This window comes from Palaemon carinicauda, unplaced genomic scaffold (assembly GCF_036898095.1).
Source record: "Palaemon carinicauda isolate YSFRI2023 unplaced genomic scaffold, ASM3689809v2 scaffold122, whole genome shotgun sequence".
Lineage (NCBI taxonomy): Eukaryota > Metazoa > Arthropoda > Malacostraca > Decapoda > Palaemonidae > Palaemon > Palaemon carinicauda.
In genome coordinates this window covers 243038-269368 of record NW_027168727.1, presented here as the reverse complement: position 1 = coordinate 269368, position 26331 = coordinate 243038, and the positions used below count along the sequence as shown (strand labels likewise).

General features: G+C 45.7%; 1 protein-coding gene across 1 annotated transcript in view; it reads right to left on the bottom strand.

Annotated features, from left to right (window-relative positions):
* LOC137635425 (PCI domain-containing protein 2-like) overlaps nucleotides 1-26331 on the bottom strand; it is a 110513-nt gene that overhangs the window by 22742 nt on the left and 61440 nt on the right. The window contains exons 3-4 of the mRNA XM_068367902.1: nucleotides 25961-26082; nucleotides 2003-2149 (exon numbers count right to left, since the gene is read on the bottom strand). Coding sequence (XP_068224003.1) covers nucleotides 2003-2149; nucleotides 25961-26082 — 269 coding nt within the window. The remainder of the gene's footprint in view (nucleotides 1-2002; nucleotides 2150-25960; nucleotides 26083-26331) is intronic.

The window sequence follows — 26331 nt, the reverse complement described above, 5'->3', positions numbered from 1 at the left end:
TCACTCCTATACTAATTAATTTACATTGGTTGCCGATTAAAGCGAGAATTCAGTTTAAAATATGTACAATAACCCACCAAGCTATCAGAACTAGTCGTCGAAAATATCTAAGAGAATTTCTACATATTATGAAGCCAACAAATTATCCTGACACGAGAATAGTTACAGATGGTTTCAAACTATTAGAACCTAGATACATGTCTACTATAGACTCTAGAACCATTAAATATGCGGCCCAGAGACTATACAATAAGCTCACTTGAGATATTTGAATAATTGAAGATATTAAGGGTTTCAAGAGGAAACTGAAGACTTTCTTATTCTGCGAGTGTTTCAATACTGATGATCTAACAGTAAGCGAGCAATACGCATTGTGATATGTTAAGTGCTCCCGAATAAACCTCATAAAACGACATAGGAGGTCTTGTAAAGAGTAGGGTTCCCCTGATGTACAGGACCAGATAAGCATCACTTAAAAGTAAAGTACTGTACAGTACATTTCTGTCGGGTGCATTTAGTTTGAATTTCAATGTGACAATGAGGAGCTGGTGATCATTACCAATATCTGCACACCTCTATAACTTCTTACATTTCTCAGCCTTCCTTCTCTCTTTATTAATAGCTAGGTGACCTACTTAAGTTTTGCAATTGCCACATGGTGAAGTCCATGTAAATTTGTGGATGTCTTTGTGCTGGAAAAGAGTACTGTACCTCCAATAACAAGATTGTTCGTTGAACAAAAACTTATAAAATGTACCCCAATTTCATTTGCAACTTTCCCAAGACCTCAACACCCATCACATTCTCTATACCTTGATTATTCCTTCCAACTTTGGCACCGAAATCACCAGTCACAACTTTCATAACTAAAATCATTAAAAAAAAAATGTTACAGGCTATACGAGCTAAAACATAATATTAATAAAATTATATGAATCTATTAGGAAATCATTATCAAACTTAACACTTGGAAGGCCAGATAACTAAAACAACCCTGATTAAAAAGACATGCAAGAAAGCTAACTACACCGACCAAACTGGTGTCAAATCCAACAATCGAATAACAGACACACAATTTCTCAACTGCTGTTGCTTGGAGCACACTTCATTTGATTAAGTTAACCTACGAAAGAATTTAGTCTTCGGGGTTTACTAAATTACTGCGTACTTGTTATGGAGACGATAAGACAGCAAATGGAGGTTGAGTTTTAGTTGAGATGCTGATAAGCTGGCAGTCAACTGGGAGGTTGTTTCCTTTCTATGACACAGGGTTGCAGTGGCTTATTGGAAACATCCCTGACTGGTGATATCCGGACTGGGGTTTGAAACCCACTCAAAACTCGGTAGTTTCTTTAGTGTCTGCAACCTCACCAACCTAGTGAGCTAAGGATGGGGGATTTCGGAGAGCCTATAGGTCTACCTACTGAGACATCAGCTGCCATTGCCTGGCCCTCCCTGGTCCTAGCTTGGGTGAAGTGTGGCTCGGGTGCTGATCATACTGTATGTATATATGGTCAGTCTCTAGGGCATTGTCCTGCTTGCTAAGGGAATGCCACTGTCCCCTGCCTTTGCTATTCATGACAGGTCTTTAAACATTGAAATGCACATGATGTAGTAATGATGTCACTCATAGCATACAAATTTTAGCTACTAAGCTGCTGTTTCAATTCCGAATGGGCCTGAATTCTTGTCTCCCTTACTCACACCGAGCCTGTGCTTTGTACTTTAATACACTGGTCCTCTAGTAGGAGAGAAAATATCTCTTTGGTATTTGTCATATTGAATTCCCTATTCTGGTCTTGCACAGGAAAGTCCTTGGAGACCACAAAGCACTTTAAAACTCCTCCCCCAAAAAAGTTCTAAGATATCCAGAGAAATTAAAAAAAGCAAGTCATATATAAGTTAAATCATTGGGCTAAATACTTGAAGAATAAGTCCCCAACATATTATATACAGTACTAATGAACAGACTTGTTAAGAAACATCTGCAGTGGTCACTCACCTTAAGTCTAAACAGGCAGTATACATAACTGGAAGCATCCAATTTTCTTCCTTAAATTCAGACATAAAACGGGACACAGCCTGTACTACAAGCATCTGTGTTTTCCATGCCTCAATACAATTTCCATTTCCGGCTGCCCAAACCGCTCTGAAATAAAAAAAATTACAAATATCTAAAAAATATAATAAATTCTGTGTAAAAAGCAATAACATGACTAATTGGGAAATAATTTTTATTTTTCTCTAACTAATACAAACCTGTAGTTATTTACATGGATAATCTTTCGGCGAAGCTGGAATGTAGCCATTAGCCTTTCAATACGAGGTAGCAACCCTATCTATCCACTGTAGTGGGTAGGTAGGGGGTGGCTGGAGATACCCAGCCACCTATATCTACGTACTGCTCAGTGAGCTAGATCACTTTTTGATTGCAGGCAGGAGTTATCAGGGCCAGGTGATGGCAGGACAATTCATATAAATAACTACAGGTTTGTATTAGTTAGGGAAAAATACAAATTATTTCCAAATTTGTCATTTGTTCCTACACTAACAAACCTTTCGTTATTTATATGAATGACTCACCCTTAAGAGGGTGGTAAGTCTGACTACTGGCTTAGTCATTGACTCAGGTTTTCCTTGTACAGTATTAGACTGTATTAGAGAAGAACTTAACCATCTCACTAACAAGTACCAAGTGAGTAAGATAGCAACCTGAAGAGCCAATGTTGTTGTGAGAGATAATATATGAATGTCTAAGTAAGAAAATTACGAGTTTAAATAGGAATATTATACATACATGTAAACGTTTCCTAATGCTTACCTCGCGAGAAGTATTGGGGAAGTGTACAAGTATATAACAATAATAAACTATACTTTGTTACACAAGGGAAACAGTTATTTCCTGCAGAGGTTGAAGCTAGCTTGTAGAGGGACCCATGGCACTGTTCCCCAAGAGAGGGGAAGATGAAGAAAGGAAAAGAGCCAGACATACTTCACTTCATCCCAGACTTAACCCAGGTAACCAATGCCCTCAACCAACTGCTACTTGTCCAAAAAGGAGCATGAGGAATTCTTAAACCACTTGTGCGGCCACCACAAGACTGATAGAGAAAGTAACGAGTTTTCTGTGGGTCACATCTAGATAGTGAGCGGTGAAGGTCGTCTGATGCTTCTACACGCCCGCTTGTAATATTTGCAACACAGAAAAATTGCGTTTGAATGTCAGGAACATACTGATGACCCTGATATCATGAGCTCTAATTCTTTGAGCTGGAGGAAAATCAGGATTTAGAGCAGTCCATAACTTTGTAAATCCATGAAGAAATGGTGTTCTTGGTGACTCTCCTCTTAATTCTGCTCAAGGAAACAAATAGGGTTGACAACTGGGGCCGAGGTGCTCAAGTGCAAATAAGATAATATCTCAAACTCCTTACTGGGCATAGTAACAATTGATCTGGGTCATTAGTTACAGAACGTAGACTCTTAATCTGAAAAGGCCCGAATCTAGGATTTTGAGTCTTTGTAGTAAACTCGGGGATGGAGCTGTATGTCACCTCCCCTCATCCCCTTGAATGAGTGATATCATATGAGAGACCATGAAGTTCACTAACTCTCTCTGCAGAAGCTAAAGAGAGTAGGAATGCCGTCTTCAAGGTGAGGTTACGGTCTGCTGCATGACGTAATGGTTCGTAAGAAGGGCCTTTTAAGGATCTCAAAATGCAAACCAAGTTCCAAAGAGGAGGTCTTATCTACAACTGGGGACAAGTGATCTCATAACTCCGTATGATGCCATAGAGTGTGAGGGTCCGGGACTGAGGAGCAGTAAAACCGGAGCCTGAAGTTCAGGGGCGTCGCAAACAGTTCACAGACTGGGAACCCCACAATATCTGGACTTTGTTGGCTATCAGAGGATTCAAAGACTATTTGGAGCTCGCTATCTCAGTCGCCAGCTCAAGTTGTTCGCAAGCAAATTCCTCTTGCCGGAATGAAGAGAGCTGATAGGGACACCGAATGTTATTCCGGCCATCGCTACTGCAAGATGGCATGGGCGCTGCGAAAAGGTACCGCTTAGCTTGTTTATGTAAGCCACTACTTTAGTGTTGTCACTCATCAACTTACAGAGTGACCTGCCTGCAACTGATGGAACTGATAAGAGAGCTAGAACGGCTGCTCTCATCTCTAGATTTATGTGCTGGTACCTTTCGGACACAGACCAAAGGACTGAGACCGTGTGATGCAGCAAGTGGGCCCCCTTCCTTTTTTGATGCGTCTGTAGAGCATCAAGTCTGGAGGAGGGACGAGATAATCTAGTCCTCTGAGGATGTTTTCCTCTGCCACCCACCATTGCAGATCCATCACTTGGTCCCGTACTATAGGAACTAAGGTGTCTGGGGAGCCGACATGTTGGTTTCACATAGACTTTAGCTACTATTGCAAAGATCTTATCCTGAGGCGGCCGTTGGGAATAAGACGAATCAGGTCAGATGGCTTAGGAGGCACCACCACTGTTGGGCTGGAAGATTTTCTCTCAGCCTGTGTACTCTGTTGTCAGATGGAAAGACTTTCTGAAAGTTGGTGTCTATAATCATACCGAGATAAACCAGTCTGAGATGGAAGCAGTGATGATTTCCTGAGATTTATCATGATCCCCAGATTCTGATGAAACTCGAGAAGCATGTCCCGGTGATGAAAAAGGGTCATCTCAGAGTCTGCTAGAATCAGCCAGTCGTCAAGGTATCTAAAGAGACGAATGCCATTCTTCTGAGCCCAAGATGACACTAGGGTGAACACCCTAGTAAAGACCTGGGGTGCTGTTGTGAGACCAAAGCAGAGAATTTTGAACTGGTAATGTTTGTTCTTGAGTATGAATCTTAGATATTTCCTTGAAGATGGATGGATTGGGACCTGGAAGTATACATCCTGGAGATCCATTGTGCACATGAAGTCCTTCGGTCTTACTGCCTGGATGACTGTGTCTGCCGTTTCCATCCTGAACAGAGTCTGTTGAACAAATTTGTTCAGGGGTAAGAAATCTATGACTAGTCTCCAACCTTCAGAGGCCTTTTTCCCAAGAAAGGGTCGACTGTAGAAGCCTGAAGACCCATCTAGGACCTCTTAGAGACTGCCCTTCTGCAGCATGTCTGGACTTCGACAGCTCCTTCATGGATTCCTTTGTATGGAAGCTTAACAGAATTGAATCCCGAGTCAGAGGAGTAAGACACTGAATGAATGGGACGCGATACCTTACGTCGATCACTGCAATCGTCCAGGGATCTGCCCCATTGAACTACTAACTCTGCCAGAGGCATTGCAGGCATCCTACCACTGGTAAACTGATGAGAGGATTGCCCTTCCTAGCGGGAGAGGCCACCTCACTTTCTTCTGAAAGATTTGCTTCCTTTCTGCTCTTTAGCTTGAAAGGGCCACTTAAGACACATTTGCAGATCCAGAGGACCTGGATGTCGAGGGATTTGAAGTGCTATGCTGATTTTTTTTTTTCTTTTTTTTTTGGGGGGGGGGGGGGTTGAGGAGCCCTCCCATAGGGCCGAGAAGTCATAGCCCTGTGGAGGAGAGAATCACTGGAGGATATTCTCCACCTTATTCTCCACCTATCAGCTTCTCTCTCTACCTCCTATGGGTCGAAGAGAGAGGATCTCTCAAGGGTTAAATTCCTTAAGCGTGTGACCTCCACTTTCATCACCTGCATGTGGAATCTCCCAATCACGGTAGCCCTTCGCTTTAGGATTGTATTCGCCCACAGGTTAACCACATGGTGCAAAAGGAACTCAAAAGTCCTGGTACCCGATAAGAGGAAAGACTCCAGAGACCGCTAGTAGACTCTTCAGTGCATAAAATGTGGCCTAACAATCCCCGCCATAGGTCAAGCCATGAAGCAGCCTGCAGGCCATACTTCGCACCACTCTCTATGTTGAGGAACTCAGATGGCGAAAGGGAGGCCCTTAACGAAGAATGTCTCTGCAGTGATAGACCTCTAATAAGGTATTCTACTGAGGGGTCGAGAGTTAGATTAGGAAGGGGTTCCTTCTCGATCTCATAATACTTCCTTTGCAGGATGAAAGGAAGTGGGAGAGCCCTATGTAAGGAACCATGCTCTCAGAATACTGTAAGCGCCAGCTATCTCGGAGATAGCCTTCCTTCTGGTCACTGTCAATCCTTTCGACCAGGGCAAGACCGCAATGGTCTTAGGGGGTCTCTGGGTACCAAATAGTTGTCCAGGACCATTTCCTTGCTTTCCTGGGGAGTGGTACTTGCTGCCCTAGGGAGGTATTCTTTGTCCGTATCCATAAACTTATCTACCTCCAAGCTCTGGGGTAGGTCGAAGTCATCAAGTGGGTCATGAGAATGATACGCCACAGGGGATCTCCTATCTAACTCTGGCCTCTGAGTTTCCCTCACTCTCACGTTCTCTCTACGGGGAGGGAAGTGCTTCCAGAATGGAAGATCTTGGAAGAGCCTGTGGTTCCTACGGATCACGAGACTCAGGAACAGAGGATTATTCTTCCACAGGTGGTTTGGAAACCGGACGTTGGTCCAGAAGAACAATCTCGACAGGTTGAGGCTGAAAGGGTCGAATGGAGATCTCACAAGGTAAGCAAAGATCCCTGGCCGCACAAGGTTGGATCAGGTCAGCGTTAGGTGGAGTACCACGCTTCATCCTCCTCTTTTGCCTAGTGGTGAGCCTGTCCCCTGGGCGAATTGGCATCAGAGGGAGTTGTCCTGAGGCTTGCACCGAGCCAGAACGTACCCTTTCCTCAGCACTGGGTCTATGTGGAGATGACCGCTGTACTGTAGGAACGACACTGCCTTAGGCAGATCTCCTACAGGGGTCAGAAGGGCTATCAGAGGAAGACGCAACATATACAGACTTCTCCAGCGGAATTTGCGCAGTAGGGCGAATCTGAGGCAATCGTGGCTGTGGAGGGGACTTCTGAAGAGTCGACAAAAGTGTCATACCATAAAGGAAGTTCGCTGACTCATCAAGTCTGGGGTCTCCTTACGGAGCCCTAAAGAAGGAGAACGCCTTTTGGTGGAATGGCATTTAGGAGCCTGAGAAGTTCAAGGAGACAGTCTCTTCGGCATGAGAAGGTCCTCTTTTGTTGTCCGTAAGGGCGGTCAGGTGAAATTGGAACACCCGCGAACTTATTCGGGGGTTTCTTACACCCTTCATGGAAGGGAATAGGCCAGCCGCTTGATGTTACAATAGCGGAGGTCGTTGGCGGAGGTGTTGAGTATGCAATTACTTGTGAAATCGGAACCTCAATGGTGTGGAAAAATTAAAATAGTAAAAAAAAAAAATACAAATTATTTTTACTATATTATGCTTGCATATTTTTTTTTAGAATATTAAGTTACATTTTGATCCTTCAACCTTGTCTAATTATATTATCTTTTTGTGGCACACCCTACTCATTGTAGGGCTTGAAGAGGCTAACTAGAATTGCAGTCACACAGTAGAGGTACTGCCATGAATAAATGATACTCTGCATATGCTACTGCATGGTGATGTAACTGAATTAGAGAGCAAAAACATAACTACGTGTACTGCTAATATATCAACGTAAGCTTCATTGTTAGCTTCCATTAATGAGTATACAGTATGAGTAAGAGCAAGAGCAAATTAAACTAGATTATTCTTATCACTGACTGATGTTGTCCCATCATAGTATAATTGTTTTTTTTTTTTTTCATATACTGACACAGAGTTTCCATGGATAGTGTTTCACATACTTGTCCCCAGAAACAAGTGAGCATAAAGTGGCATAGAAAAGTTTTCAGCGGCAGCCAGACCTTTAAGTGTTGTCAATGTCCAAACAAGGCTGAATGTTCAGGCAGATAATGAACCAGTGTTGCAGGGTTCTCCATTAAGCTTGATAATTTCTTGTGCCGCCAGGAGGGAACTTTGACAATGATTGTAGCTGCCGGAGTTGGCTGCTGAAAACATTATGTGTCTGGACGTTTATTGTAGCAGTAGTGTTGCTTGTTGAGATAGTTGGACCACCCAGGCAACAGCATCGTATACACGGTGGTGTTTATTATGTACAATAATATGTAGATGTATGTAGCATAGCTTAAGAAGTTACTATACTGTATTGGATATACTATTCAGCCATCCCCTCTGGGTGTAACACTGAGGATTGTAAGTTTTTTTTCCTCTTTCTCTCAGGAATGATAAAAACTTTTTTCCTTTTCACAAAATAAATATTTTTCCTGTCTTTCTGAAGACAGCATTTCATTCCAGTACCGTACACCATTGTTTCCCCTTCTCAGCCACCCATTATATGTTTAGTATCATTTGTTTCCTTTATAAAATCTAACCCGAGATTCAAGCTGCTCACGTATACTGCTCATTTTCCCAGAAATGAATCAACGGTCATGCTACCTGTTCATTCAGCAAGCTCAAGGCAGGATAAATATTAGAAAAGTGAGGTTCTGGCGGGGTCCTCTTGCCCAGTATAAAATCAAGGGGTGGTGCCCAGTGCCAAGTTCTCTTGACCTGTTATCCAGATTTTTGTTACCACCGTTTTACCTTTTTTGTGTAGTGAACGTTGGAGTGTGGTCGGCATTCGGACACTAGGCAGTCTGTGTGCTATATCTGGCCACAGTCCGCAAACCACTACAACGGGTGAAATAAGCACAGGATCGGCCGATTCATGCGTCAAAGGGCGTGATTCACGTGTTAAAGGGCGTGATTCACGTGTTAAAGGGCGTGATTCACGTGTTAAAGGGCGTGATTCACGTGTTAAAGGGCGTGATTCACGCGCCAATGGAACCGTTTCATGAATGATTTATGGTGAGCAAGGAGGAGGTAGGCTCGGGGGCTCCTGTGGCGTTGTAGGGCCACTAATACAGTACTCGCTAGAGATGGATATGGAAGCCTCAGAACAGAAGCAATGCTTTGCATCAGAGAGGAACACGTAGGTGAACGTCGCACAGACGATCGCTTACCTAAGACACCCCAGGCCATGAAGGTCACAAGGGGTAACTTAAGACGCTTCTCTGGGCATTGTCAATCGGTAGGTCCTTGATCAGTCGTGGTTCATCTTGGATACTGTTGAATTGCAGAGCGCCACGTGAATCTTGAATGCCAGCTCCTACGTCGTCCTCGTGAAGAGGATCATCTAGATTGTGATCCTGAACGCTTGGTTCGTGATTGAGAGCGTCCAGCTCATGATTACCTTACTCGTGACAGTGAGCGTCTCGCTTGTCATCGTGAGGGTCTCCCTCGCAATTGTGAGCACCTTGATTGCGATCGTGAGCATCTAGTTCGTGAACGCGAACGTCCAGATCATGATCTAGAGTGTCTGGCTCGTAATCGTGAGTGGCTAGCTCATGAATGAGAGCACCTTCCGGAAGAAGAGCGCCGAGACTGTGATGACCTGCGGTTTCTTGATTGAGAGTGCTTAGTTCTAGATTGGGAACAATTTTGTGGAGAGCGCCTACATCATAATGACCTATGATCTCTGTGATGATCCTCGGATTGTCGCGAACGACGTCCTGAGGGTGATCATGCAGAAGGACGAGGTGTCGTGTTTTTTCAGGGCAATCCTCGAGCAGATGGAGCGCTGGCCACTGGTAGATCATCACTCCTAACAACAGCAGTAAGGGAGAGGTGCACACATGGGTTGGAACCTTTCCTGTGGGAAGAAAAAAAAAAAAAAAGAGGCTGAGGGTCAGGTGACGACGTACGTAGTCCCTGGATGGCGATAAGACTCATCGTCAGCAGGAGGCCGTTGGAGGGGCAAGTGAGAGCATTGACCTTGCATACACATAGAAGGGCAGAAAAGGGCGAGGAATGAACTTCGCAGATGAGCAGGGCATAAGATGTTGAAGCCACTGGTGAAGGGTCTCTCCGTGCCCCACGCTGGAGGAGTTGAAGCAGCGCTTCCTTCGAAGGGGGAGCAGAAACCCCCAGAGAGAGCCAAACTTGCAACACATCTACAAGAAAAAATGGCTCCCTGGCAGCTGGAAGTGAAGGTGCTCCTCTAGGGAAGCACCAACAACAACAACAACAACAACAACCACCCCCTAGTGCCCTGAGGTTGCCAAGGAGTTAAACGGTCTACGCTCCTACTTGACCGGGCCCCGGAGGAAGGCAAGCGAGGAGGAAATTCGACGAGAAATCTGTGAGTGGGTGAAGAAGTTTGAGGTCTTTTTGCCCCAGAGTAAGACCCTGCAAAGAAAGATATCGCTTGGCTTTCTTCTTCCTGCGACGCCCAATTTCTGCCACTGGGAGGCAGGCCACTCTCTACACTCGTCGCAGAGGACCCATGCTTGCAGCAACATCCCCTACAGGTCGGGCACACTGAATGCGAGTCAGTATCAACAGACGACATGGTGCCGCAAGGGCGACCCTCGCAACCAGGACAGGTACTCATGGAAGCGTCAGAGAGAAACACAGTCACAACTGTAAGAGACAAACAATGAACATAAAGCAATCAGTCTGTATGGCTAAGCCTTGAAGAGGAGAGAGCAGAGACGTTGTAGTGGTTTGCGGACTGTGGCCAGATGTAGCACGCACTCTGCCTAGTGTCAGAATGTCAACCGCACTCCAACGTTCGCTACACAAAAAGATAAAAGCACTGGGCACCACCTCCATGATTTTATACTGGGCAAGGGGACCCAACTAGAACTGTAGTTACTTGATATTATTCTCGAGGTAAGCCGTCTCACTTATTACTGGAATAAATGGAGTTCAATACAAATAGCAGCAGCTATATTTCAAGTTATTTGAACAATACAAACATTAGGGGGGAAACAATTATATTATAAAAGAAATAGACTTAAGACTGGTACGGGGACTATCTTAGGTGGGTAAATGTATTTAAAGAGGATTAACAACAATAAAAATTTGTTAAAGAAATTGAGAGGAAAAAAAAATTCCATGTATTTGAAAATACAGGTCTACAAAACCAGAAGGTTTGACATAAATATCTCTATACAAAACCTCTTAGGAATCAATCCTATAAATATTTAATCGGCATATACAAGAATAACTAAAGACCAACTTAAGTGTAGATATTTGGCCAAAATTCAAATGTAATTTGACATGTCACTTCAAATAGGGTCAAACAAATTGTAAAACAATATTATCTATCTCTACATTCTCACTTTAACATCAGAGAGGCCCCTCCTCCGGATTGCATAGTCACACAGGAAAAGAATAAGATTCAGTATAAGTCATTTTTTCAAATAAAGTCCTATTCAGTTGGTGATGCAGATTTTATGGAAATTATTATCAAAGCAGAGCCTTTTCGGTCAAGGTCGACATAGCCAAGACAAAGTTCCAATTTTGTGACATAAGCAAACTTCAAGCTTGTAAGAGAACCCCACCACATTGGGGTTAAAGATCTACACAGTGAGTCAGCAGAGTCTGGACATAAATCTCCGACTACCTACTGATAAATGATTCTCAACCACAGGGTTTTTTTTTCACTAAAGTTTCAAGTGCATTAATATCCTAAGAATCCCCCACAGTAAACCATGGCTTGCCCTTACCTAGCACTCTGTTCAATATCAAACAAAACACCACCAGAGATGGTATAACCGTATGTAGTAATAAAACAGTAAACACTATCAAGGAGGTCAAACTTAGCACTTTCAAATTCCTCTACAGTCCTCTGTCGTTGGCAGGATACTCAGTTTTATTTTAAAATGATATTTTCATATTAAAATAAATTTTTTAATATACTTGCCCGGTGGATATATTTATATAGCTAACGTCTCTGACGGTCCGACAGATTCAAAACTCGCGGGCGATCACCGTGTTGGGTTGCTGGGAGTACACTAGTGCCACCTCTCAGCAGGATACTAATACTATTCCCAAAATCTCCAGTTCTTCTCAGCACATAGGGTCTCTAGAGGGGCGGAAAGGAGGGTATTAAATTGTATATATCCACCGGGTAAGTATATTCAAATTTTTATTTCAATATGAAAATATCATTCTTAAATATTTAACTTAGCCGGTGGATATATATAGAGCTGATTCACACCCTTGATGGAGGGTAAGAGACCAACATTAAACATTGAAGGAATATCGCTCAAGAGTTTTGAAATAAAACAAACTTAAGGATAGTACCTGATAAGGAAGCTGACTTTTATGATACTTTGTCTCATTAGTCCGCTATCTTTCTGAAGCCCAGCGATCCACTTAGGGGGCTGAAAGACCTCTAGGAGCTGTCATATCTGGGGTGAACACCCCTATGACAGGACCTCCACCAATACCTTTGATCTGGGCACTCTCAAGAAACAACTTGACCACCCGCCAAAATCAAATGATTGCGGAAGACTGAACCAGTCTCCACATACAACCAAAAAGATAAATAGTTTCAAGAGAAGAAAAAAGGTATTAGGATAAGGGGAATATAGTGGTTGAACCTTCACCAACTACTGCACTCGCTGCTACGAATGGTCCCAAAGTGTAGCAGTCCTCGTAAAGAGTCTGGACATTCTTTAAGTAATGTGAAGCGAACACAGATTTACTGCTCCCGTAGGTTGCGTCCATAATGCTTCGTAAGGAACGATTTCGCTTAAAAGCCATTGACGTTGCCACAGCTTTTACTTCATGAGTCTTTACTTTCAATAACCGAAGGTCAGTCTCACTGCAGTGAGCGTGAACCTCTCTAATGAAGAGTTTGAAAAAATATGATAAGGTATTCTTAGACATTGGAAAGGAGGGTTTCTTGACCGAACACAATAAAGACTCAGATTCACCACGTAAATTTTTTGGTTCTGTCAATGTAAAATTTAGGTGTTCTCACAGGTCAAAGGACACTCTCTATCTTGTTACCAACCACATCTGACAGGTTGGAGATCTAAAAAGATTTAGGCCATGGATGGGAAGGACGCTCATTCTTGGTTAAGAAACCAAGCTGCAAAGAGCATACTGCCTTAACAATACAGAAGCTGACGTTCTTACTGAAGGCATGAACCTCACTAACTCTTTTTACAGCAGAAAGACTCACTAAGAAAAGTGTCTTCAGAGTAAGATCTTTAAAAGAAGTTAAGCGCAAAAGGTTCAGAATTTTCTCAGACATCAGAAATTTAAGGACACATCCAGGTTCCAAGCTGGCGTCATTACCCCATGCTTCTTGGAAGTCTCGAAAGACTTGAGAAGGTCTTGAAGCACTTTATTTCTTGAGAGATCTAAGTTCCTATGTCTGAACACTGCAGCTAACATGCTCCTGTAGCCTTTAATGATATAGGCAGAAAAGTTACGTACATTCCTAAGGTGAAGTAGGAAGTCAGCGATTTGAGCTATTGAGGTATAAGACGAGGAAAAGAAGGTGGCCTTGCACCAATCTCGAAATACCTCTCATATAGACTTGTAGAACTTGAATGTTGAGGATCTCTTTCTCTAGTAATTGCTCTAGCTGCCTCTATCGAAAAACCCTCGAGCTCAAGAGAGTCTTTGATAGTCTGAAGGCAGTTAGATGAAGCGAGTGGAGGCTTTGATGGAACCTCTTTATTGAGAAGATCCAACCGCCTTCACAGGCTTCCTGGAAAGTCCACCATTCACTGAAGTACCTCGGTGAACCATTCTCTTGATGGTCAGAGGGGAGCAACCAACATCAACTTGATCCCTACGTGAGAGGCGAACTTCTGTAGGACTTTGTAAATAATCTTGAATGGGGGAAAAACGCATACACCTCCAAGTGAGACTATCCCAGTAAGAACGCATCGACGTGGACTGCCTCTGGATCTGGAACTGGACAGCAGTAAGAAGGAAGCCCCTTCGTTATTGAGGTTGCGAACAGTTCTATGGACAGACGTTCCCATATCTGCCAAAGTTTCTCGTACACCTCCTGATGAAGAGTTCATTCCGTGGGAATGACTTGGTTTCTCCTGCTTAGGCAGATTGCCAACGTGTTCCTCTCTCCCTGAATAAACCTTGTAAGTAAGGTGATGTTTCTTTCCTTCGTCCAAACTAGGAGATCCTTTGCATTTAAGCAAAGGTACTGTGAGAGGGTCCAGCCTTCCTTAGCGATGCAGTCTAACGCTGTGTGTTGTTTGCATTCACCTGCACCACTTTGTTTCGAATCAGTCTTTGAAACTTTGCAGAGCCAAAAGAACTGCTAGAATCTCCTTCAGGTTGATATGAAACTTTACGTGGTCTTTGGTCCAAAGGCCCGAGCACTCTAGAGTGTCTAGTGTTGCTCCCCACCCCGCGTCCGAAGCGTCTGAGAACAACACGTAGTCTGTGTTTTTGTGGGCAAAAGAGAGACCTTCTTGAAGTCTGAGATTGACATGCCACCATTTCAGGCAAGTCATGATCGTTTCTGGAAGTGGAATGGACACTTCTTCTAAGTTCTTCTCCCTGTCCCCATGGTGGTTGGGGTGAAAATGGAGAGGGCGAAGATTGAGTCTTCCTAGGGAGACAAACTGCTCCAGAGACGAGTGTTCCCAGTGGACTCCTCCACATCCTTACAGAGCAACTGCTCCTTTTTGATAAAGATACATCTTTAAGAAAGCTTGCTCAAGTGTTGATGGTGATGGAAAAGCCAGAAAGACTAGACTCCGTATCTCCATCCTCAAATAGAGAATACTTTGAGATGGGGTCAGTTGAGACTTCTCCTAGTTACTAGGAGACCTAAGTCCTCCGCTAGGGTAAAGTTCCATCTGAGGTACTTCAGACAGTGAATGAAGTATGACGCCCTGAGTAGCCAGTCGTCTAAGTAAAAGGAAGCTCTGACACCTGTCGAGTGCAGGAAGCTCGCCACATTCCGCATGAGACTTCTTATAGTCTTCAACCATTCTCTCAGCAAACGTAAAAACTCTCTTAGAATACCAAGAGAGCACGAATTAGTAAAAGAGGGAGCTGAGGCAGCCAACCCTAAATGAATTCTGAAGGAGGCGAGCGTGGAGCAGCAGGAACAAAAAGCGAAGGAAAAACTTCCTTAAAAACAGTCATGATCTTCTTAAGATATAAAGACTGTTAGGCAGATCTATGTTCCTCTACTTCAGACAAGATACCCAAAGGTACAGCTGGAAAAGAGAAATATCCTCTTCCTCCTCAGAATAAACTTCATCCGGAAGTCTATGTCTCTATTTGGTTGAGAGCCATTAAGAAATCGCAATGGAAAAGCTTGACAACTATCATCAACCTGTCGATGAAGAACAGGCAGAGGTTGAAGGACGACTTCACGTCAGGAATGCATCGACTGACATCGACGTCACGTCGTGACTGCGGTGTCTCAAGTTTGACGTCACGTCGTGACTGCGGTGTCTCAAGTTTGACGTCACGTCGTGACTGCAGTGACTGATCTCTAACGTCACTTCGTGACTGCAGTGACTGATCTCTAACGTCACTTCGTGACTGCAGTCACTGCAGTGTCTGACGTCCGTCACGTCGTGACTGCAGTGACTGCAACTCGAAGTCACTAGTGACTGCAGTGTCTGACCTCCAACGTCACGTCATGACTGCAATGACTGCACTGTCTGACTTCCAACGTCACGTCATGACTGCAGTGACTGTGGTGTCTGACGTCCAACGTCACGTCGTGACTGCAGTGACTGCAGCTCGAAGTTACCTCGTGACTGCATTGACTGCAGCTCGACGCTACTGCTTGACTATAAAGACTGACGCTCGACTGTGACTGCATTAACGTCGATAGTTTCGACTGCATGTTCTGCAGTACTGTATATCAAAATTAGGATCATGCACACGAGGATCAGAACGTGACTAGGCAACCTTCGATCCAAAACGTCAGTAAGGATAACGGGAGCAGCACTCACGTTACGACTGGAATCTCCAGACAAAATTAAAGAACCGAGACCCTGTACAGGGGTCTCCGGGGCAACAAAGCCAGAAGTTATAAAGGAACGTTTGGCAGGTGAGCCTTCCTCCGTTGAAAGTAGACGTTCTGGAGTGCTCCAATGACTGCAGCCAGGACATACATTTTGTTCTGAAGGAACCAATTTCCTCTTGAGATGTCATTAAACCTGACGCCAGGATTTTAAAATGACGTTAACTTCTTCAGAGGGTGAGGAGAACTTAGTCTCACCTCTCTCAAGTTAAGGGTGAACATTACGAGAAACGTTAACCCCAACTCGTGAGGGAACGTCTGTTCGTTGTATAAAACCTATCGTTCCCTTTGGTCTCTTTGACATTCCTTCTCCCAGGGGTTGGGGAGCTTGAAAGAGGTTTGGGACTGGGTGAACGGCAAGTACGTAAAGACGAACCCTCCGCAACACTGAACATATTTTTCACTTTTTTCACTGACACTCGCATTTTTTAATAATTTTACATTAGACATGAATAAAGCTGATTTCTATCTGTAGCAAGCAATTCTCCCTTAAATCAAAAGGTTAGAATTGCGAAATATGTCGTATAATGTAAGCTCATTAGTACATAATGTATCACACACGCAAAAATTAATAAACATATACATATATAAAAAGTGAAATATATAAAGCTAAAAATGATCAGTGACTTGGGAGGAGACTAAAAAACTAGATCGCTAAGGACTACGTTTCCTCTCTTTCTCTCCCTGTACAGTGACTTGGGATGAGAACAAAAAACTAGAACGCGAAGGACTACGTTTTATCTATCTCTCTCTCTCTCTCTCTCTCCTTGTACAAAGACTTGGGACGAGAATAAATATCTGAATCGAGAAGAACGTTTCTCACTCTCAATCTACCTGTATAGTGACTTGGGACGAGAATAAAGATTTGGATATATATATCTCTCTCTCTCTCTCTCTCTCTCTCTCTCTCTCTCTCTCTCTCTCTCTCTCTCTCGTCACGAGAGTATTGGCTCACTCACTCTTCGTCAATAAAAGGTTATTTGACTAAAGAAAAATACTAAAAGGACTGAGAAATTGCAAAATAACATGATCCTTTTAATTATTATTTAAAAAACTTCAGTTTGTAAGAAGAATGAACTAAACGTCAAAATTGATTAACTCTCTCTGCAAAGTGAAATCGTGATTCTCTCTTTCTCTAACGTAACGATAGAGTGCAAACTGTGTAGCATAAATACACTTAACGCTAGTTCATCTTTGAAAACAGAACGAAGACTATTCAAAGAATAAATTTTAAAAGACAAAAAATCACTTAAAATATTTTCTAAAAATATTCATCCCATCGATCTATAAAAATATAAAATTTATCTCGGTATTTAGTACAATTGGAGAGAAGATTGAAAAGGCCTAATAAAGGCGGGTGAGATATAAAAATATAGAGGTAAATCTATAAATATCAACAAGAATTTATAAAGTGATGAAATAAATACTAAAAACTAAAAGCCTTTCACACACTTCCCATACACTGGGGGAGGGGTCGGTCATATTCTCTCTAACGTGGAAAATCCAGAGAGAGATAAAAATAAAGCAAGGGTAAAAATTTTTCTCTCCTTTCAAAAAGAGTTTCACTTGAAGATCTTATTGTTTGAGAAAAAATTTGAAAGAATAAACAACACAGCGAAAGCCAAAACCATAAAGAAGTACTTCACCAATAGTTGAAAAACTTGAGGTTTACCGCGAGCAAGGAATCAATGTTTATCGCGACAGCGACAGTGAAGAACTGGAGATTTTGGGAATAGATTTAGTATCCTGCCGAGTGGTGGCGCTAGTGTACACCCAGCAACCCAACACGTTGATCGCCCGCGAGTTTTGAATCTGTCGGACCGTCAGAGACGTTAGCTATATATATATCCACCGGCTAAGTTAAATATTTAAAAACAAATTTAAACTCGGATACCTTTCATGACAACTGGATTGAAATTAAAAGGGCATCAAAAGAAGAGTCCTAACCACTTTTACTACCTATCTTTAACTTATAATTTATCCAAGTGAACCCGTTTCTTTTTTTTTCAATAATCTTCACCATCTTATAAGCAATTTCTAGCTTATAATTCCTGCTTCTAGCAGGGCCCCGTCACTCTATAATAAAAGAAAAATTTTTAGTAAGGGACTGAAGATAAACGAATTAAATAGTATAAAAAACCAAATACAATCTACAATAAAAATTAAAAAAAAAAAATACATCTAGAAAAAATATGACTAATTCGTAGATATTTTGTATATTTCCTAACTATACCAGCCTTAGCTATTTAATATGGGTATTTACTTTCGGCGTAGCTGAAATGACGAGCCATTAGAATTTTAACGAAGGTGTACTACCCTACCGCTAGTTAGCAGGGGGGGGTAGGGAGGGTAGCTTGCTAACCCCCCATCACACACACCTGTGCTGAGTTCACTTTGCTTAGAGGTAGGACTTCACGGGGGATAGGGCTGGCGGGCAAGTTTGATTAAATAGCTAAGGTTTGTATAGTTAGGAAAAATACAAATTACCTACGAATTTGTCATTTGTTCCGTAACTGAAATACAAACCACGCTATTTAATATGGGTGACTCAACCCTTAGGAAGGGTGGTAAGTCCTGGCCTGTACTGGCTTTTGGCTTTGCCCAGGGACTCAGTATCTGAGTGTGTCGGCACTAACAATAAGGAGTCCCTGCACCTCGCTAAGACCTTGCTATGCAAGGGCTGCGGCCTACGTAAGCTGTGTGTGAAGGTTTGAAGAGTGACTCGTCCTAGGAAGTTGACCTGAAGTCCTTTAGATGGAAACTTTAGGCTAGGACTCTCCCAATACCACCTCGTCGGGGTATGGGGACGTGACAGTATTAGCTTAATACTAGGAACACAAGGAAACATGGTTTACCTGCAGTGGTTTGAGGTCAGCTGTGCAGAGAACCCAGGATGCTGCTTTCCCCAAGAGAGGGGAGGATGAAGAAAAGAATAAGGGCCAGACATACCTTTTCATTCATGCAGACTAAGACCGGGTAACAATGCCCTTAACCTTCTGCTACTTGTCCATTAAGGAGCCTGAGGTTTAAACCAGCTGTTGTACAGCCACCACAGGACCGATAGAGAACGTATCGAGTCTCCTGTGGGTCACGTCTTGCAGGTAATGGGGTGAAGGTCGTCGGACGCTTCCATTCCCCTGCTTGTAGAACCTGCATCACTGAGAAGTTCTTTTTTTAGGCCAGGGACGTAGCTACACCCCTGACATCATGTACTCTAGGGCGACGTGACGGAGGAGGGTCAGGATTCAGGGATAGATGGATTACCTTCCGAATCCATGCCGAAATGGTATTCTTGGTAACCCTCCTCTTTGTCCTCCCAGTGCTTACAAACAATGCTTGCGCTTGGGGACGAACTGCAGCCGTTCTTTTAAAATATAGCCTCAGATTCCTTACTGGGCACAATAGGAGATGGTCTGGGTCATCTGTTACGGAACGAAGACTCGAAACCATGGGTCCGGCACTCCCGGATTCTGAATCTTAGCAACAAACTCAGGGGCGAATCTGAACGTTACCTCCCCCCATCCCCTTGAATGGGCGATGTCATACAAGAGACCATGAAGTTCACTGACTCGCTTGGCCAAGGCCAAAGCTAGTAGGAACACCGTCTTCCAAGTAAGGTGGCGATATGAAGCCTGGCGTAATGGTTCGTAGGGAGGTCTCTTAAGAGACCTGAGAACTCGAACCACGTTCCATGGAGGTCTCACTTCCGACTGAGGGCAGGTAAGTTCATAACTTCGTATGAGTAGGGAAAGTTCCAGCGAAGAAGAAATGTCCACTCCTTTGAGCCTGAAGGCTAGACTTAAGGCTGAACGATAGCCTTTCACTGCAGAGACTGAAAGGCGCATTTCTTCTCGCAAATACACGAAGAACTCCGCTATTGATGGAATAGTGGCATCGAGTGGAGAGATACCCCTTCCATGACACCAACCACAGAAAACTCTCCACTTTGTCTGGTAGACCCCTGCGGATGACCTTCGCAGGTGTCCAGACATCCTGTTCGCAACTTGTTGCGAAAATCCTCTCTCTGCGAAGAGATGCTGGATAGTCTCCAGGCGTGACGTCGAAGCGAAGCTACGGCTTTGTGGAAGATGTTGGCGTGTGGTTGTTTGAGTAGCTCGTGTCGTGGAGGGAATTCTCTCAGAAGTTCCGTAAGAGTTGCAGAAGGTCCGGAAACCATTCCGCATGATGCCATAGTGGAGCTATCAGGGTCATCGAGAGATTGACCGATATCCTGGTCTTGTTGAGTACCCTCCTAATCAGACAGAACGGGGGAAAGGCGTAAACGTCGATGTTGTCCCACCATTGTTGAAAGGCCTCTTGCCAGAGTGACTTGGGATCCAGGACTGGGGAGCAGTACAGCGGAAGCTTGAAGTTCAGCGGTGTAGCGGACAGATCCACAGTCGGGGAACCCCACAAAGTCAGGACTTTGTTGGCTACTAGAGGATCCAAAGACCACTCGGTACTCACTACCTGAGACGCTCTGCTCAGATTATCGGCGAACACATTCATTTTGCCCGGAATGAAGCGAGCTGATAGTGCAATCGAGTGGACTTCGCTCCATCTCAGTATCTCTACTGCAAGATGGGATAGCTGCTCTGAAAAGGTACCTCCCTGCTTGTTGATGTAAGCCACTACTGTGGTGTTGTCGCTCATCACCACCACAGAGTGACCAGCCAGGTATTGTTGGAACTGTTGAAGGGCCAGGAATATAGCCTTCATTTCTAGCAGATTTATATGGAGGCCCTTTTCTGATTCTGACCACAGGCCTGAGGTCCTGTGGTGCAGAACGTGGGCCCCTCACCCTTTCTTTGAAGCGTCCGAAAAAAAGCATCAAATCCGGGGGTAGGACGAGAAGATCCACTCCCTTTCATAGGTTCTCGTCTGTCACCCACCACTGAAGATCCGTCCGTTCCGCAGGACCCATCGGGATCATGACGTCCGGAGAATCGTGTCCTTGATTCCACCGGGACTTGAGTCGCCATTGCAGAGATCTCATTCTGAGGCGACCGTTGGGAACTAGACGGGCCAGGGATGAGAGGTGACCGAGGAGACGCAACCACGATTGGGCTGGGAGTTCTTCTTGTCTGAGGAAAGGACTCGCGACCCTCCTCAGCCTTGCTATCCTGTCGTCTGATGGGAAGGCTTTGTGGAGATTGGTGTCAATTATCATGCCTAGATATACCAGTCTTTGAGTAGGGAGCAGAGAAGACTTCTCGAGATTTACCAGGATCCCCAGATCTTGGCTAAGTCTCAGAAGTTTGTCTCGGTGTCGAAGAAGGGCTGACTCCGAGTCTGCTAGGATCAGCCAGTCGTCCAGATAACGAAGGAGACGGATGCCGATCCTGTGTGCCCACGAAGATATCACGGTGAACACTCTGGTGAAAACCTGAGGTGCTGTGGAGAGATCGAAACACAGCACCTTGAACTGGTAGATCTTGTTGTCTAGGCTGAATCTTAAGTACTTCCTTGAAGACGGATGGACTGGGATCTGGAAGTACGCGTCCTTCAGATCCAGTGTACACATGAAGTCTTGAGGTCTTACTGCAAGTCTGACCGTGTCTGCCGTCTCCATGCTGAACAGGGTCTTTTTGACAAACCTGTTCAGAGCTGAGAGGTCGATGACTGGTCTCCAGCCTCCAGACGCCTTCTTTACAAGAAAGAGTCGACTGAAGAAGCTTGGGGACCCGTCAACAACCTCTTGGAGAGAGCCCTTCTTCAACATGGTCTCGACTTCTGCCCAAAGGGCTTGCCCCCTTGCCGATCCCATAGCAAGGGAGCTCAACGACACTGGATCCGCTGTCAGGGGAGGTAGAGATGTTATGAACGGGACGCAATATCCTTGACTGATTACGGAAATTGTACAGGAATCGGCCCTGAATTGCTGCCACCTGCTTGCGCAACTTTGTAGGCATCCCCCTACTGGTGGGCATGCAGGGGGACTGTCAATCCTAGCGTTTGCAGCCTCGGCCACTCCCTCTAGGATTTTTCCCTCCCCTGGAGGACTTTTTGCCTTTCTTGTCCTTGACAGGAAAGGGCTTTGACACCGTTGTCTTCACTGCCGTTGCCGGTTTTGTAGTCTTGGTAGGACGTGGTTGCTGGGTTGCTGGAGGTTTATTGGGCTTAGATGTTAAAGCCCTATGTAGGAGAGAGTCCTGGTTGGACTTCCTCCACCTCTCAGCTGCCTGCTCCACGTCCTTAGGCTCAAACAGATTTCTCCCCAAGATAGAAGAATGTCTGAGCCTGCTGATCTCGGTGTTGGGGACCTTCTGGTGGAACCTCTCAGACACCGCATCTTGACGCTTCAAGATGGTATTAGCCCACAAGTTCGAGACTTGGTGAGCTAGAAACTCGATGGTACGAGTGCCTGAGAGTAGAAATGTCTCCATGGCCTTCCTGGTACTTTCCTTGGACAGGTCCTCGGATCATAGCAAGATACCTGGAGACCCTAGCCAGATGTCCAGCCACGAAGTTGCCTGCATGGCACACTTCGCTACCTTCTCCTGGCTGAGAATCTCCGTAGCCGAGAAAGACACTTGCCGGGTGGTCTCTCTCAAGAGGGACTCCTTTGGTAAGCTCTTCCAAAGAATGGTGCAAAGGAAGAGCTAAACAAGTCTCCTCCATGATGTCGAAGTACCTCCTCTGATGGACACGAGGAGGCGGGAGGAGTTTGTTACCGGCGCTGGACCGGCTGGAGGAGGCAAGCTCGGAGAGCTGGCACTCGACCTTATCCCTGGCACTTTTAACCCCTTGGGACCAAGGCAAAGCCGCACTGGCCCTAGAGGGTTTCTGAGTACCAAAGACTCGGACCAGGACCGTGTCATTGCCCTCACGAGGAGGAATCCCTGGGTCCGAGAACCCGTTGAGATTCCTCATAAGGGTCAGAACCTGCCAGAACGCGTGTTCTGACTCCTGAAGCTCCCCTCCTGAAGGGCTGGCAGCGAAGTCTCCTGTCCCCGAAGGCTCTTCTTAGGGGGACTCGTGGACGTTCTCCGAGGGCTTGACTGGCTCTGGTCTAATCCTTGAGAATGACTTCGAAATCGTCTTGGAGTCCTTCGACTCCCTCCTGGAAGGGATACAGGACTCCAGCAGTGATGGTGGGAGGCTCTTCTCCACCCCTACCCGAGAAGACTTCTCTGCGCGAGGTGGGGTTTCCCTCATTGGTGCGATGGGGAACGCCTCACCTCACGGGACTCCCCTGAGGACGGAAAATCTTCGTCCGAAGGGGAGGGAGAGAAAGTCTGGGGGGGGGGAGGAAGCCTTCCTCAAACACTTCCGAGGAGTCAACTTCGCCCTTGGAGAAGTTACCACGTCCGCTACTCCTCTCTTCCTCTTCAGGGGAGTCAAAACTGTCACTGATTTATGTCCCAGTTCAGAGAGAACAGGCTTAAAAGCCTGTATGACCGCTCTGACGAGGGACCCAAACCAGGGCTGCCGACTGACAGCTGCACTGTCAGAAACTCCCTCTGGAGGGAAGGGGATCGTTCGATCCCTAAGAGGAGTTACTAAAGCAGGGTCGGCCAGAAAAAAAAAAAAAGGCAAGTTCCTGGACCTATCTGGAGTTCTCCCTCCCTGCGGCGAGCGTGCTGTTCTGCGCTTGCGGGGGGGGGGGGGAAGCAATGACGATGACCTAGCCGCGCGTCGTCCTGCAGCCTCGCGCGTGGGATCGCGTTGGAGGTCTCGCTGGCGCGATGGAATTCTGCCTAAATCGCGCTCGGGCGATTGCTCACACGCGTAGGCAATGGCGAGGGCGCGCGTTGGCGTGTGGGCAAGAGATGCCGCACAGGTGAGGGCGCGCAGGGGCGTGTTCTGGTGACAGCGGCGGTCACGCAGCAAGCTGAATAAGCAATCGCGCGGGCGCACAGGATCACGCTGAGCCGGTGAGGGCGATAAGGTTGGGCGTGTGCGCAGGGGAAAAATCCCTTGCACGCGGGCATGAGGGCACATATCCTCAACAGCAACAAGCGGGCGTGGGATGGAGACTGCGCGCAGTGGCGCGTAGGTGAAGGGAGGCGTGCTGGTGAACGCCGGTGAGCAGGGGAAGAGATTATCATCCCCTTTGTGCCCAGATCCGAAGATCGTGGGCGCGCAGGAGATAGTTGGGGCACAGTCGAGTGCTGGCACGTAGGAGAACGCTGGCGCGCAGGCGAGCAGGAGATCGTGGGCGCACATCAGGATGAGGGCGCGCAGTGGCGCACCGGCGGGCAGAAGAGCGTCGGCGCACAGGTGAGCGCTAGCGGGCAGGAGAGCGCTGCGGCACTCTAGCAGGCTCTGGAACCGGTGAGCGCTTGCGCGCAGTTGCGCGCTGGCGCGTAGGAGATCGATGGCGCACAGTTGATACCTGGCGCGTAAGGGACTTAGTCTCCATGAGAGAAAGTCCCTTGTGCCCCAAAGGGACTGATGCCCGCATGAAAACAGGATTCGTGGGCGCCCACAGCGCATCAGCGGCCAGGAACGGCGACAGCAGGTCAGCAGGTCTGGTGGGTGGAAGGTCGGCGTGGCCTTTGCAAGGACGACCTTCCACCGAAGGATATCGCAAACGATCTGCGGAGAGGTCCAGGGATGTAGCTGGCAGGGTCGGTGATCGACAACGAGGGTCCTCTGCGGCGGACTGCAGGGATGACGAGCCGAAAAGGCGCCTCCTCACACCCTTGTGAGGCGAAGGAAGTCCTCTACGGCGAACAGGAATGCGGGCTTTGCGCCTTATACGTACTCTGGGGGCCGTGGGGTTAGCAGGCTGACCAGCAGTCCTCCGAAGAGGAGTCTCTGTCAGTGAACTCCCCCGAGGGGGAGAATCACCTGCAGGAGAGACCGTTGGACTTAGTTCCTCCCTCGAAGGATGTTCGGCGGGGGGAACTAAGCCTTCAGCTACATCGGCAACATCAAGAGTAGAGGTTTGACCCAACTCATCAGAAGCTTCTGCCACAACAACGTCGACGATAGACAGAGGATCGACCTCTGCTAAAGTCGACGATTGTTTGACAGCTGTTCCCAATTTGATCATGTCAAACAAGGCTTCCTTGGAGGGCAAACCCTGAAGCCTCAAAGAAGCTCAAAGCTGCAACAAATCATGGTTAATAACATTAACATGAGAATCAATATCCTCCCCCGGGGGAGGAGGAGGAGCTGCCTCGCTATGGGAGGCAACTCCCTCTCCCAAACCCTGAGATCAGTCAACAGAACTGCGGCATACACTACCACTCGACAGTTTCTCGGAAGAAACCGATCGAGTGGGAGCGGAGCTTCGGAGGAGGTTTGGGGCACGGAACAAGCAGCCTTGTGTTTTTCTCCTTTCAAAGAACTCTTCGAAGGAGAAATATCCCGCTTGGACTTCTTCTTCCGGTGCCGGGAAAACCTCTCCCACTGGGAGGTAGACCACTCCCCACACTCACCACATACATTACTTTTATCACACCGTTGGCCCCTACAGAAAGGACACAAAGTGTGTGGGTCCATTCAGACCGCCGACATACAAGTTCCAGGGCGGTCAGGTAAACCAGGACACTTCCGCATCGCAGAGGCCAACTTCACAAACACTCTGTCGAAGAAAAAGCAAACAAAAGATCAGTTAAATGGCTGTCAGAGAAGGCGAGGGTGACAGTGGACATGTCCGTCTAGCATCAGAGCCGAGAGCAAAGTGAACTCAGCACAGGTGTGTGTGAGGGGGGGCAAGCTACCCTCCCTAACCCCCGCTAGTAAACCCTTGTTAAAATTCTAATGTCTCGTCATTTCAGCTACGCCGAAAGTAATTACCCATATTAAATAGCATGGTTTGTATTTCAGTTACGGAACAATTGCATTTTTCCTATATTTTTCCACAATGTCCATTCTCTACCAGCCAAAAGAAGAAAGTGACGTAGCTCACCTGCTATCTACACACTACACTGGTTAGGTAGGGTTGCCACCTCACATTAAAAGTCTAATGACTACCTTCCAGCTTTGCCAAAAGAATATCCATATAAATAACGTAAGGTTTGTTAGTGTAGGAACAAATAGCCTTTCTTTGGTATTTTATGTTGTACTGGATTACCTGTTGTTCTAACCTTTAACAGAATACAGCACGCTAAACCCCCCAATAAATAGTAATATGAAAGAATTACAGGTTATTGACAGACATGTTTCATAATACAGTACAGTACCTTAAATGGGCAGCAATAACTTCTGACAATGATGGATCTATGCATCGCTCAACTTCACGCTCTGGTTTTTCAAGCATGAGATGTTGACTCATGGCATGTGGATCTCGGAAGGATATCAAGTCCTATGGAGAAAATACATAATCATTAATATTTCATATAAACCCACTGCAAAAGAAGGACATTTATTATCGAGTGACACACAATATTTAATTAAAAATGACAAATTTGTAGATTATTTGGATTTTCCTAACTATACAAACATTAGCTATTTATTAGGGGTATTACTTTCGGCGTAGCTGAAATGACGAGCCATTAAAGTTTAGCGAGGGTTAACCACCCACACCGCTACTTAGCGGGGGGTAGGGGACTAG